The 15,000-nt window shown below is 43.6% G+C and overlaps 3 protein-coding genes across 6 annotated transcripts in view; 1 reads left to right on the top strand and 2 right to left on the bottom strand.

Annotated features, from left to right (window-relative positions):
* Positions 1 to 4,028, bottom strand: part of kdm2ba (lysine (K)-specific demethylase 2Ba) — a 14,217-nt gene extending 10,189 nt beyond the window's left edge. Inside the window, exon 1 of one of the 4 annotated variants that reach the window (XM_066644541.1) lies at positions 3,805 to 4,028. In XM_066644541.1, the coding sequence (XP_066500638.1) occupies positions 3,805 to 3,855 (51 nt within the window). In that variant the 5' untranslated portion in view covers positions 3,856 to 4,028. The remainder of the gene's footprint in view (positions 1 to 3,804) is intronic. The other 3 variants (XM_066644542.1, XM_066644539.1, XM_066644540.1) reach the window with 3 other exon arrangements.
* Positions 4,029 to 5,919: 1,891 nt separating this feature from the next.
* On the top strand, positions 5,920 to 13,404 carry orai1a (ORAI calcium release-activated calcium modulator 1a). Its single transcript, XM_066644304.1, has 2 exons — positions 5,920 to 6,258; positions 9,461 to 13,404. The coding sequence occupies exons 1-2, from the start codon at positions 6,145 to 6,147 to the stop codon at positions 10,019 to 10,021; spliced, it is 675 nt and encodes a 224-aa protein (XP_066500401.1). The 5' UTR covers positions 5,920 to 6,144; the 3' UTR covers positions 10,022 to 13,404.
* A 398-nt stretch (positions 13,405 to 13,802) lies between these two features.
* Positions 13,803 to 15,000, bottom strand: part of LOC136666371 (H-2 class II histocompatibility antigen, A-K alpha chain-like) — a 4,414-nt gene continuing 3,216 nt past the window's right edge. Inside the window, exons 3-4 of the mRNA XM_066644507.1 lie at positions 14,865 to 15,000; positions 13,803 to 14,238 (exon numbers count right to left, since the gene is read on the bottom strand). The exon at positions 14,865 to 15,000 is cut by the window's right edge and continues 146 nt beyond it. Of these exons, the coding sequence (XP_066500604.1) occupies positions 14,105 to 14,238; positions 14,865 to 15,000 (270 nt within the window). The 3' untranslated portion in view covers positions 13,803 to 14,104. The remainder of the gene's footprint in view (positions 14,239 to 14,864) is intronic.

A 15,000-nucleotide genomic window follows, 5' to 3' on the forward strand; every position in this document is an offset into this window, starting at 1 on the left:
ACCCCCAGGGTCTGAGCCGTGTTTCACAACACAGTACAGAGCGCCACCTGCTGAACGAGGACAGAAGCACATTCTTCTGCTCTCCCCCAACCCCTCCTCTCAGAGGCTCACAGAGGTGTGGAGTAAACAGAAACTCTGCTGCAGTAATAACATCACTCTGAGCGCCTCGGAGCGGTCGTTTACGGAGACGGACGCAGCTTTATTTCACTCTGTTTGTCTCCGCTGTGAGAAGCAGAACCACCACGATCCCAAAAAAAAAAAACAGGCCCCACCAGCGCTGAACTTAAACTTAACCTCACTACAATCACACTTTAACCCTCTCTGTGTCCCCCAGCTCCACTCCTCAGTGCATTCTCACACACACACACAGCTGCAGTGCAGGGAGACGGAAGAGGAACTAGCTCTCCGTTACCATGGCAACAGCCAGCTCCCCAGCAACCAGCATCACCAGTGACATCACAGGTGGGAGGGAAAGAAGGAGGGAAGTTGACAGGCCCAGGAGGAAACCAGTGAGAGTAGAGTGTGTACAGTGTTAGCGTGCGTGTCTGTAAAGTGTGTACAGTGTTAGCGTGTGTGTGTGTAAAGCCTGGACAGTGTTAGCGTGCGTGTGCGTTTGTGTAAAGCATGTAGTGTTAGCGTGCGTTTGTGTAAAGTGTGTACACTGTTAGCGTGCGTGTGCTTTTATGTAAAGCGTGTAGTGTTAGCGTGCGTGTGTGTAAAGCCTGTACAGTGTTAGCGTGTGTGTGTGTAACGCCTGGACAGTGTTAGCGTGCGTGTGCGTTTGTGTAAAGCATGTAGTGTTAGCGTGCGTTTGTGTAAAGTGTGTACACTGTTAGCGTGCGTGTGCTTTTATGTAAAGCGTGTAGTGTTAGCGTGCGTGTGTGTAAAGCCTGTACAGTGTTAGCGTGCGTGTGTGTAAAGCCTGTACAGTGTTAGCGTGCGTGTGTAAAGCCTGTACAGTGTTAGCGTGCGTGTGTGTAAAGCCTGTACAGTGTTAGCGTGCGTGTGTGTAAAGCCTGTACAGTGTTAGCGTGCGTGTGTGTAAAGCCTGTACAGTGTTAGCGTGCGTGTGTGTAAAGCCTGTACAGTGTTAGCGTGCGTGTGTGTAAAGCCTGTACAGTGTTAGTGTGCGTGTGTGTAAAGCCTGTACAGTGTTAGTGTGCGTGTGCGTTTGTGTAAAGCGTGTAGTGTTAGCGTGCATTTGTGTAAAGCTTGTACAGTGTAAGCGTGCGTGTGCGTTTGTGTAAAGCGTGTAGTGTTAGTGTGCGTTTGTGTAAAGTGTGTACAGTGTTAGCGTGCGTGTGCTTTTATGTAAAGCGTGTGGTGTTAGTGTGTGTGTGTTTATGTAAAGCATGTACAGTGTGCGCGTGCATTTGTGTAAAGCGTGTGCGTGTGCGTGTGTTTGTGTACAGCATGTACAGTGTTAGCGTACGTGTGTAAAGCGAGTACAGTGTTAGCGTGCGCGTGTGTGTAAAGCATGTGCATAGCGTGTAGTGTTAGCGTGCGCGTGTGTTTGTGTAAAGCATGTGCAAAGCGTGTACAGTGTTAGTGTGCGTTTGTGTAAAGTGTGTAGTGTTAGTGTGTACAGTGTTAGCGTGCGTTTGTGTAGTGTGTAGTGTTAGTGTGCGTTTGTGTAGTGTGTTGCGTTAGCGTCCGCGTGTGTTTGTGTAAAGTGTGTACAGTGTTAGCGTGTGTTTGTGTAAAGTGTGCACAGTGTTAGCGTGCATTTGTGTAAAGTGTGCACAGTGTTAGTGTGTACAGTGTTAGCGTGCGTTTGTGTAAAGTGTGTAGTGTTAGTGTGTACAGTGTTAGTGTGCGTTTGTGTAGTGTGTAGTGTTAGTGTGCGTTTGTGTAAAGTGTGTTGCGTTAGCGTCCGCGTGTGTTTGTGTAAAGTGTGTACAGTGTTAGCGTGTGTTTGTGTAAAGTGTGTACAATGTTAGTGAGCGTTTGTGTAAAGTGTGTACAGTGTTAGCGTGCGTGTTTTTTTTTTTTTTTTGTTTTGTTTTAATAAAGCATACATATTTGTGTTAGAGTGTGTGTGTGTTTTTTTTTTTTTTTATCTGCCCTTGTTGCCCCAGTGAGTGGCAGTAGTCGGACTGCTATTGTTCCTTTGTCTGTCCCATCCACACCCCCCTTCCGTCTTAAACTTCCAGCTGTTCTATGAGAGGGTCTCACACACACACACACACACACACACACACAGAGATTCTAGTCCAACACTCCCTCCACAGGGCTGTACACACACTGTTGTGTAAAGGTTCTGATATTAAATCCTTCTCTGACTAAAATCATACCGACTCCAACCACTGGGCGTCCACTGAGAGTCTAAAGATGATTGTAAAACTAAACCCATTCGACTCTCACCTACAGAACCAACCACACACGTCCATCTCGTGATTCATTTATTATTTTACTTTATTTTACTATTATTTTAACGCAGTGGATTATGGGAAAGTACCAACACGTGTCCAGTCAAACTCTTCAGACGCAAACAGAACAGAAACCAGTCACAAAAACACCCCAGGGACCTGCTTTCACAATAAAAGCCACAGAGGGACTGGGGTCTCACACAGAGACGGCGCAGGTTTAGGACTCGGGTTCATTAAAGGTACGGGAGCCGTTTAATAAAATAACTCTGAGAGTGAAGCTGGAGTTTGTAAAAGTGAATAAATTAGTGTTTATTTCATTCACTCAACTCTTAACCCTTTAGAGCAGTGAAGACACGGGGGACGACGTTAAAGTGTGAGAGTGATATTACAGTAAACGCTGAGAGTGCGGTGCGGAGGAGGACAGGGACACACACGGTGGACTGGAGCTCGTGGAATAAACACTTGTTCCTATGAGAATACAAGAGTAAATACTCCATCACATGATTTGGGAACGTCCTCCAGTGGATGGTAAAGCAGCCTGTGTTTACTCCGTCACTGACGACAGCACCGAGTCCGCTGCGTTTGACGCCCGGAACCGAGCTCGGACACGGTCCGTGGCCAGTGCTCTCCTGTGTAAAGTGTGTTTCTTGACGCGGCGTCTGTTTTAAATCACAGTGCTTTAGTTCTAAAGTCCTCCCGAGGCCACGTGTTTATATTTACACCACAGAAGGATGATGATTTCCCCTGCAGAGCCGTCTGAGGGCTGAAAGGCCGACGCTCGTGCGTCCTACACGCACCGAGACTTCTCCAGATTTTTGCTGGAGACTGACCCTTTGATGTTCTCCCGTTCACAGTGGAGCACTTCCACACGGAGGAACCGGAATATTCTCTAAACTCGTGGCTCCCGTTCCACCTCCATCTCCACTGTTTTGGAGCGAGCTGCAGGAGTCAGATTTGGGATGTGTTCAGTGTTTGTGTTTAATTTACACAGCGCAGAGGAGGCAGTGTTTAAGAGAGAAAAGGAAATAGTTTTTATAAATTAGAAGATATTACAGATTATAGGTTACAGACAGTTACTTTAACTGAACACAGACCGCCCTCTGACAGAATCAGTGGAATCTCACAGGAGCTGGGGATGGGGAATGTTTATTAATATTCAGGGATAATTAGATATGTACTTATACTTGTTGTTGTCTTATTTCTGATGTATATTTATAAAGGAAGCCATTCCATTTTTTCAGTGTTGTCTCCATTTTGTTTTCTCTCTCTCTCTTTCTCTCTCTCTCTGTTTCTCTCTCTCTCTCACTCACTAATGTAAAATAACCCAAACCCAGAGAAACATAGAAATGAAAAAGAGACACTGCGTGAAGGTAAATGAGACACATGAAAGCTGTGTGTGTGTGTGTGTGTTTGTGTGTGTGTTGCGCGTGCTGACCTGTTCTGCTGTATCAGAGTCGTAATCCTCATCGCTCAGAGACAGAGCCATAGTTTGTGTTAAAATCTCACAAAAGATCCCACAAAAACACTTCCGCCATGACTCTAATCCTTCTCCTTCCCTTTCTCTACCTTCCTCTCTGTCGATATTTCTCCCTCCAGTCTCCTTTCTCTCCCTCTATCCTTTCTTTCTCTCGCGTTGTCTCTCGGGCTCCCTCCGAAATGGCTCCCTCGCTCCCTGTGTAGGGCGCAGGAGAGCGGGTTTAACAGCAAAACAGCGCTATTTGTATTACAGAGTGGGCCCTAGAGCGTGTAATAAACGCGAAAGCCTTTCATTCTAGATGTTAGGGATTACCGTTGGGTGTTAAATTGGGTATTTCGTACCCTACATAGGGATTATTAAATTGTTTGGAACACCCCCCTTTCCTTGCTATCAGGCAGCTGCTCGGGCACACACAACCCTGCTGCCTCATGCATATTCATCAGGCCTAAGGTCAGCCAATCAGAGAGCAGACTGAAGTCGCGTAAGAGGCATTGTGCGGGACTAAATGAAGAAAGCCCCTGAGATTCACACTGGATTCTATTGCAGTGTGAAACACGTGATCAGGGTGCGATTGAGAGGGTCTGGATCACTCTGTTCTTAACACAGTGTACAGGATAAACAGTACACACCGATCGGCCAGAACATTAAAGCCACTTCCTGTCTCTGCACTCACTGTCCCCTCTCTCAGCTCCACTGTCCACTCCGGTCACTATGTAGTTCAACACTTAAACAATGTAGTCCACATGTTGCTCTGCATACTTTGTTATCCCCCCTGTTCCTCAGCGCTCAGGACCCCCACAGAGCAGGTGTGATGTGGTGGTGGATCATTCTCAGCGCTGCAGTGACACTGACGTGGTGGTGGTGTGTTAGTGTGTGTTGTGCTGGTGTAGAGTGGATCAGACACAGCAGTGCTGCTGGAGTTTTTTAACCCCTCAGTGTCTGGACCGAGAACAGTCCACCGACCGAAAACATCCAGCCGACAGCGTCCTGTGTCACTGATGAAGGACTAGAGGACGGGCGACACACACTGTGCAGCGACAGATGAGCTACTGTCTCTGACTCTACATCTACAAGGTGGACCAACGAGGGAGGAGTGTCTCACAGAGTGGACAGAGAGTGGACACAGGGTTTAAAAACTCCAGCAGCACTGCTGTGTCTGATCCACTCTACACCAGCACACACTACACTCTACACAACACTGAGCACACTGCAGTGTTTGGGTCAAGCTCCTACATTTCAATGACAGTGGTCAGATATGTGAAATCCATCTGCTTATCCACTCCAGATATCACTAACAGAGCAGTATTCACACCTGATAACTCACTCAGACAGAAGGATAACAGTCTGCATGGTGGATGATTAGCTTGTTCCTTGTCTTTCTGGGTGTCTAAGACTTCCAGCACGGAATGGAACTACAGTCAATCTTCCCTGGATTATATTTCATTTGTGATGCTTGACTCCCAGCCACTTACAGCCTCCACACACACACACACATAGACAAAAGCCGAAGCTAACAATGCTAACAAGGCCGGGGACAATGAGGGCCGGCAGCTGGAGGGTTAAAACACATCTGCCCATCATTGACACACACAATGTTTTTGTCTTCATTATTTGTACATTATATAGACTTCCATTAAATTTAACACTCACTTTAACCATAACTACTACTAGTTTAACCCTAACTCTAACCTTTACATTAACCATAAACACCACTAGCCTAATCATGGCACTATATACAGTATATATATACTGTATACTATATACACTATACTATATACACTATATATACTTATATAGTGTGCAGAAGACAATCCACGTTATTTTCAAACGCTTTCAGAGTTAATATTACAGAGAGGACGTAAACATTCGTAGAAAATGAATAAAATACACAAATTTAAAGTTCATTCAGTCTTTATTTTAGGGTTATATTATTATTAATTACATAAACACAACTCAATGCCGTCTTAACGGTTAATTTTATAAGTCCAGTGTTCATCAAATAAACATTTAAATCTTAAACGTCTTTAAAACCCCGTGTAACCCCTGGTGACCGTTAACAGTTGCAGGACTTCAACTCCCACAATGCCCCTGCGCTGACCCGCGCAGTCCTAAGAGGAAAGAGTGAGCCGCTGCGAGTTTAGTTTATAAGTCTCAGAAACTACAAGTAAAACTTTTAATGTTATGCGACGGGAACTCGCAGCTTTTGGAAGCGTTTTTTCAGCGATAAGCGACCGTGTGACTCGGGAGGAGAGATTCGGGCTCGGTTTTAAGCCTCGGGAGGAGTTTTAAGGTGGAAAAATGAGTTTAAACGAACACTCTTTGCAAGCTCTGTCATGGAGAAAGCTGTACTTGAGTCGAGCTAAACTCAAGGCCACCAGCAGGACCTCGGCTTTACTCTCCGGCTTCGCCATGGTGAGAAATAACTCGCAGAAAATCAAGAAACGCGTTTACCTTATTTATGTGTCGTTGTTTTTAGCCTTTATTTCAAAATCTCGCATTTGCCTACTTTGGAATACTTAATTCCACCTTAAATTGTTCAGCAGTTACATGGAATTACTGCAGCGTTTAAGGTGGAACGGAGAACTGCTTAAAACAGGCGTGTGTTATCGCTAGGTTAAGTGCCTGTCTTCATTTGGTTATTTTCTCTATAATTATGATCTTATTCTTTCTGTAGACTGAAAAGACCTTGACAATTGATTGCAACATTACCTCCAGGATTTAAGGTAGAACTCGGAGTTCATTTCAAGCTGGTGTTGTTTAAGGACGGTGCTTTATTATAATTATAACGGTTTAATTTTTCTTAATTGTTTATTATTAAAATAAAAAGACACCAATCACCACAACAGCACCTTTAAGAGCAACGCAAGGTGAAACGGAACGTAGTTCCGAGGCTCCACAAATAGTGTAACCGCTGCAGTATTTAAGGTGGAATGGAGAGTTCCGAGCCTCGTCACTCAGCACCTGTTAGTCAATGTAAATCCTGTAAACACTCACTCTTTCACTTAGTTACATTTAAAATATATCTGTGTTCGTGTGTCGAGGGTTTGACTGCATTAATGTTTAGTGAAATACGTCTCCTGTCAGTGGCTGAGATCATTTTAAAGAAGGTAATGTATATTCACTGATGTTCAAAAGCAGACACTAAAGAATAAGCTGTGAATTTGTTCTTTTATTTTTCTCTGAGAATCATAACACCCCTTTTGAAGTTTAAATAGTGAGTCATTCTTCTCTAAAATCTTGACTGTTTTCTCTAATCTTTGGTGTTTTTTCCTCAAAATCTTAATTTAAACTTCAAATCTCCACCTAATGACCTTGAAGTATCATCAGATCTTACCTTATAAAGTAATATTTTGGGTTTTCTGCCTTATTTTGAAACTCCTACATATTCAGCACTGCTCGTGACCCTGAGTTCTCAGCCGCGCAGTGAACGCTGTTAAATAATTGAATGTGGGATGGGGAAATTACAGGAGGTTTGTAGGATCCTCAGAGATGTTTGTGACTGCGGTTCGGGACGTGTAACGCTCTCGTTTCTTCTTGAGGCTCTGCTCAGACACGCATCACAGATGAACCAATATTGTTCCCTTCCTCTGAGGTTCCGGAGGCGGCGGTGAGGTAATAACGGATGTTCGAGAAGGAAGAGCATTAAAAGGTTCTGTAAATTTCGTTGTTGCACAAGGTTTGTGGAACGCAGGGTTGGAGCCCGTCACGGCCTCAGCTTTCCACCGGGGTCTGAAACCTTCGTTCTGCAGGAAGTGTGTTCTCCGCCTGGTTTTAATCTCTGAGTTAACAGCAGGACGCGGCTCAGGGCTCGGGCCTTGGAGATGTTTCCCTTTGTTTATAAAGGAGAACTCCACTGCGTTTTCAGAACTGTCTTCGTAACCAAGCTGTGGACTCAGAGACAGAGAGGGTTCTGGTCCAGACTCAGAACAGTGGACTGTGGTGGTGAATGGAACCACACGTTCTTCACGGACCTGGCCCAGACTCAGCGTTTTACAAAGAAATAAGTGAAGGTTTTGATGGTAAACGGGTTTTTATTTAAAACCAAACGAGGGACACGGAGGACGTCCTTAAACAAGACGGTGTCTGAAAAATCATCTGAGATTTCTTGTTCATTATTCCACGTGTTTCTCTACCATCAATCACTTCACATTTAAACACTCTCCGTTACACTGTTTACATCTCATCTTCAACACTGGACTGTGCTTTAAAATGAGCTTCAGAGAGTGGGAGAGTTCCTCCTGCTGCTGTTACAGTTCAGGAAGGGAGGAGTGTGAGGAAACGAGTTATAACACTTCTCTCTCTCTCTCTCTCTCTCTCTCTCTCTCTTCTCTCTCTCTCTTCTCTCTCTTCTCTCTCTCTCTCCCCCTTCTCTCTCTCTCTCTCTCTCTCTCTTCTCTCTCTCTCCCCCTTCTCTCTCTCTCTCTCTCTCTCTCCCCCTTCTCTCTCTCCCCCTTCTCTCTCTCTCTCTCTCTCTCTCTCTCTCTCTCTCTCCCCCTTCTCTCTCTCCCCCTTCTCTCTCTCCCCCTTCTCTCTCTCTCTCTCTCTCTCTCTCTCTCTCTCTCTCTCTCTCTCTCTCTCTCAGAACACGCTGGTTCCTCTTGGATTTCTGTCTGAGTCTCTGCCCAATTTTATCAGCGGAGGGCAATAAGAGAAAGGGTTAATATTCAGAGTTAATCTCATGGAGAGAGTGAATTCCCTCGTGGTGGTGGTTCCCTCAGTGATTGTTGTCCACAGTGTGTTTACGGAAGAATAAACGTGTCCAGTGTTGTAGCCGTTAGCTCTGTTCTGTTCTCTGCTCTGGAGCCGAGGTGTGGACTTGTTTCAAATCAGTGGCTTTCCTTTAGTCAGGTTTTATTTATTTTTAATGTTGAATCGGATGCGAGTGTGTGTTTGTTTCACGTCTCCACAGTAAACAGACTGCGGTAGTCATTTATTTCATTCATCATCTAGATTTTCCAGTTCCCGTGTCTGAATATCGCTCTTTAAAGGGGTGTAAACCGCATTATCATTAAATCACTGGTATAAAAGGGTTCTAAAGTGGCAGTGATATAATTTATTGCCATTAAACGTAGGTCAATGTATGGACCATGAAAAATGTCTGTTGTGACAGGCCTAGCTTCTCCTCTTCAACAGTAAACCGCTCTGTTTTTAGAGCTCAACCACAACCTGCTTGTGTTCATATCCTGTCTCTTAAAGGCTCAGACATGTACAGCCTTCTGAACCTCTTTTTAAAGATTGTAGACGCCCCTCTGTGCGGAGAGAGCTCAGCGGCTTTAAGCTGCACACGCTGTGCGTGGTGTGTATAATCTCTGTAGAAAAGCATCAAGTGAAAGTGGACCATCTGGAGCAGCTGCACACGAGCCTAATGTCACCATGTCCAATGCTAGGAGTCCTCCAGAGGTCTATAACCCCCCCAGAACTGAGCTGTGGAGTCTGAATTGTGTTTTCTAAAGTGATGGAGGTTCTTCTGAGGTTTTGGGACGAGTTGTGACCCAACATCAGCACCTTATCCCACTAATGAGCTACTAGCTGCCATCAGATCCTCACAACAATGTTCCCAAGCCCAGTAAAGAAGCTCCTGTGTCTGATGTCTTTGCTGAATTGTGTGTTTCAGGTGGCGATGGTGGAGGTGCAGCTGGAGCGGGATTATCCTTACCCCCCCGGCTTGCTCGTAGCGTTTAGCGCCTGCACCACCATTCTGGTGGCGGTGCACCTTTTCGCTCTGATGATCAGCACGTGCATTTTACCCAACCTGGAGGCGGTCAGCAACGTCCACAACCTCAACTCGGTGAAAGAATCTCCTCACGAGAGGATGCACCGCCACATCGAGCTGGCCTGGGCCTTCTCCACCGTCATCGGGACGTTCCTGTTCCTAGCCGAGGTCCTGCTGCTCTGCTGGGTCAAGTTCCTCCCGCTTAGAAAGAAAGACGTCCCCCAGAAGCCGTCCGAGAGCGCCGGAGAAGAGGCCGCTTACGCCTCCACCTGCATCATCGTCCCCTGCGCCCTGGTCTTCATCGTTTTCGCCGTGCACTTCTACCGCTCGCTCGTCAGCCACAAAACGGACCGCCAGTTCCAGGAGCTCGAGGAGCTCTCCAACATCACGCGGCTTCAGAACGAGCTGGACCACCGGGTCGACGCCCCGAACATGCAGTCCGCTCCGGGAATGTTCCCTTAGGACAGACACAGCCAGGTTTTGGCGCTGGGGAAAATAACCCACACACTCATGACTTCACCACAGACACGACACTGTATCAGCAGCCTCTCCACGTGTAGTCGGTCGACCGAGGGAGCCCCCGAGTCTGAGGGTCGCTTCTTTAGTTCCGAGCTGGAGCTGAGAGAGAGGGGTTGGGAGCCGCAGGTTTAGACTGTAATTTGACTGTGAGCTTAACGTAATACATTTAATTCATATTTTAAAAATCATGCAGGAACACATGCATACTGGAACACATTCTCAGTCGGCAGATTCAGACCGGATTAAAATCCCTCCATAACTATCACCATCAGAACACACACACTGCAGTTTCACACTTGATTAATACCACATCCTTTACACAGCGTGGCCAGATAAAACGAATCAGTGACCTACTGGGATTGGATGAGGTTATCAGGGGGACGTTGGTAAACATTCCCTTTGAAACCCAAGCTATGACCAGGAGCCCGTGTGTGTGAAGAGAACGCAGAACAAAGTGTGCCGTCCAAATCAGTGGTTCTCTGCTGGTCTCACATTTTATTTTTTAGAACCCATAGCCTGTTACAGACCACACTCCACTTCAGTTTATTCAGTACATTCACTTCACTTCAGATTTCTGCTCCTGATACTGTGCTGATCCAAGGCTGTGTCTGAACCCTTTTTAACAGTTGAAATGATTCCAGTTTTCTGAGACACACAGATAGCCTTTTCTTTCAGACACAGTCACTGTTTATTATTAAAAGAGAAGTTTGTCCTGAGGCCTACGTACAGAACCATACACATCACTGAGCAGCTCCGCACAGCCATGATTTTACACACGCTTCTCTGACCTCTGCGTCTTCAGTCAAACTAAAGAAACCATCTTCAGACTCTAAACTTGTCTCTGGTGGACCGACTACTCCTGTCTTTAACCCCTCGGTTCCTCAGGTTCTCCACGGGCTGGATCTGCCAACAGGACCCTAACATTTGCCTTAAACTTTAATCTGGACCCTTCAGGCTTCGTCCCTCGGAGGATGGCGAGGACATACCAGATCTCTGGATAGATACGTTTAAAACCATTTTTACCTTTCTTTCTTTCTTAGTTTTATCTGCATGCTGCGACTGCAAGAGTGTGTCCACTGTAGTTAGTTCTCACCTCCAGGCCAGTGTGGTTATTTCACGCCGTGATTGTCCGAGTTTACACAAGAGCCGGGGCCGTCCTGACCTGAGGGTGAGATATTGGGTGCCTGTTGTATTCAGAAATGTGACGGTTTGAATATTAATTTTACCACTGTACAGTGTCTCTGTGAATGTTAGTATTTTTCATTTCTGATGTTTCTTCTTTCACGAACATGGCTGGAATACGGAAATTTAAAACAAGGTCAGTGTGTTTGCTGTAGGCCAATAAGAAGAATTCCACCAGTATTCCCGAATTTCAGCCTAATCCCCAGGGTGAGCGGTGTGAGTGCTGGACTGTGTTCTTGTAGGGACTTCTAGAGGAGGACGACTGCTTCCATTTACCTCCACTGTCCACCACCGTTTATGGTCCTTAATTTATTTGAGCTTTTAGAAGAGGATGTCTGGTTCCATTCACACAACACTGGCCTTCTCTGAGTCCCACTGTGTTTTCATCTGAACATTATAATTGTGCAGGAATGTAAACAGTAAAATAAGAGGTTATATTAATTAGTATTTGGGCATAATTATACACAGGGTTCTGTTCAGATGAAATTTTGCTGATGAAATATAAATGAATTCACAAATGTAATTTTAATATAATCTTAAAAATATATATATTGCATAGTCCTAATGTCCTGGCCTTTTGGGATAGTTGTAATAAAATTATATACGTGTTTGCACATTCAGGGACAGTTTCTAAGACTTGGACTAAGCCTAATCCTGGGGTAATTTCAGTCTTACAATAAACTTAATCCGTGTCAGAGAAACTGGCCTTATACTTTAGTTAAAAAGGTACAAATGAATAAAATTTTATTTATTTATAGATATGTCACAGTGAAATACAGAATATGGTTTTAACAGAAGCTCCCTCTTAATTTAAAAATATACATTTAATAACGCGAGTTCTCCCTCACTTGTTGTAATACATTTTGTTGTAATAATGTTGTTTATTAATATCCCAAAACACACCTCTAAACCACAAAACTTCTAATATATATGTAATTAAACTATAGATTTAGCTTTAAATTTTAGTTTTCTGGAATGTTCACTGCCTACAGTTAGCAGCTGGCTAACTGTTCAACTGTGGAAGAGCTCCATTCGCTCTGAGGAGGATTTAATCAGTGTTCGTTAGCTTTTAGCCCGACTAGCCTAGCTACACAACTGCAATATGAACAGACTAATAGTCCGAGTTAATGCCCATTACCTCGAGTTTTTGATAAAATCATGGCGCAATGTGTTTAATGTTCATTTAAAATATTTTTACGTAATTTCCCATCAATGTTGGTAATTTATCACCTCAGAAAATGCTAGTTATAGCTATCGCTAAAATTTGGTAATGAAGACTAAATGAAGCTAATCATTTACAGGAATTAAATACTTTAATTCTATCAAAAAACGACTAACAGCATAAGATGCCAAACACTATTATTAACACAATGACTGCCCGTGTTCCCCGTTTCTCTCAGAAATGCAAGAAATGTGACTTATTTCACAGCGGAGTGAAGATTTTTAAAGCTCTTATATCTGAAATCTCGTGGTGTTTTATTTACTGAATGCTTTTAAAGCTTTGCGTGAATTTATTGTTTATTTAAAGCTGTCACTTTTTTTTTTGTGAAATGAGACTTTTTAAAGCACTCACTTTTTCAACTTAATACACTGAATAGAAGAATATAAAATATGTGCATATTTCGGACACACCTGGTGAAGTTAGAGGCTATTGTTGATTTTCTAAGTGTTTGTTAAATTAAAATTGAGATAAATATAAAATATGTTCTGTGTAAAGGTTTTGGCTTTAGTCTCAGACTCATACATTCAGCAAATTAAAGGCCAATAAAGACTTTTATTAGTTCTAAAGTTATGAAGAAATCCCGTAGCTATAAAACCTCTCTGTGGAGGATGTCATTCATTTTTCACTTAGAAAATCAACAAAAACCAACATTTAATTTTTTTTCTGTGTATATTCATAACTGTTTACTTTGAAGATTTCACCGGTACGTGTTTTAAATGATGTGCCTTTGCCAAAATATTTTTAATCTGTTAAATACTGTATAAAATCTTGTTTTTGGATGAATATCAGACACAATACAGTTTCTTAATAACACCTTTCCTGAGTGATTCATTGCTTTATCTATGAACACATGAATGTTATCTGTGACCGTGGATGGAACTTTAAAAGGTGAGACATTAAAGTCATTAATAAATGCCCCACGTATAGAATAGTGTTGTTCTAAATATTAAACATTATCATTAACACCCCATTTATATCACTTCCTTTTAATTGTGTTCTACAGATTTGAGATAAACACAATATACAATGCTTTAATGCATCAGTGTTCCTGAACTGTAATAATGTCTAAAGCTACTGTAATATAACAATTAGTGTTTTTATATTTGATATTACACTTTATTTTTAGTCAAATAATATACAAATTTTATAGATCATTATATTATACACAATAACTATAATTTACTGTACCACGACATTTAATATTGTAAGATGTATTTTCACTTTAATTGTTTGACACTTTTACTGATTAAACCCTAGAAACAGATTTTGGAGTTTATTTCCATTGTAGGTCTCTGCCTTCTTTTAAAATCCAGACCTTCACATTCCTTCAGTAAACACAGATCTATGAATACACAGTGTAATAAAATATAAAGGTCAAACACAACCATTTTATTGACATCGAGTTCTGAAATTACATTAAATGGCCACAAAGTGGCGCTAAAACAGATTCTATAATAGATTCCTAATTACGATTTAATCCCCACATGAGGAGCCTGAGGAGATACAGAGAAATCAAACAGTTTTTATTTCACAGAAATAAACATTGACTCTAAGAAGACCCTTCAGTGACCCCCGCTTTCTGAGACACACCCAGAAAATGTTGTTCATAGAATAACATTAAATTAAGAGTTCAGTGTCTGGTTTGCTTTGATGATGAGGACGACTGCAGCAATTGCTCCAAAAATGCCAAGACACACCCCTACCACACACAGCACTGTGGGAAACAAACTCAGCTCCTCCACCTCCGTGTCTACTTCTGCACACACACACACACACACACAAAGACAGATGAGAAATAAAGATGTAAATAGATTATCAGGGTGGTTGCTGTTGGTTTTGATTTGTTTATTTCCACTGCAGGGTCCCTACTCTCCTCCACCAGGTGAATCAGGTTCTGGAAGCAGGTTCTTGTTTAGTGGTTCAGAGCGAGTCGAGTAGGGACTAAACCGTGGCGTGTAAACCTTGCAGAGCGCTGATCGTCCAGAGAGAGTCGTCACTCTACGCCACGCAACGCAGACGACCAGCACCAACTCTCCATCTGTAAAATCTCCAGCTGCAGCAGAGATCACGTTTGTTTTTATCCGACTCACGACAGGGTTTAGAGACGACACCCGTTACATTTCGGGGCTTGAGGGGTTTACAGTGGGGGACAAAGCGAGTAGAGCCGTGTGGAGCAGGTACCCTGCAGTGGAAAAGCTGGGAGTTCTAATATCTCCAGGATGATGAAGGGTGTGGGACGTGTAAAACATTGGTGGTTATTACTGATATCTCTGTACTCTAAAGGTAACAGTGTGGCAGATTAGAGTTTAATGTGGGGGGTTAATCCTGGATTATGTGTTGATTCTGTTCATCCCTGTGACCCCGCCCCCCCACGGTGCTCACCCCATATCCGAGTCTGTGGGCCCTCCAGGGCGCGGTGCTCCACGGTGCAGCTGTAGATGTCTCCCGGTTCCGGAGTGAAGCCGAGGGTGGAGAACACGCTCAGCGTCCCGTCTGAGTTTTGATAGTACGGGCCCAA

The sequence above is a fragment of the Hoplias malabaricus genome, chromosome 14 (assembly GCF_029633855.1).
Source record: "Hoplias malabaricus isolate fHopMal1 chromosome 14, fHopMal1.hap1, whole genome shotgun sequence".
NCBI lineage: Eukaryota > Metazoa > Chordata > Actinopteri > Characiformes > Erythrinidae > Hoplias > Hoplias malabaricus.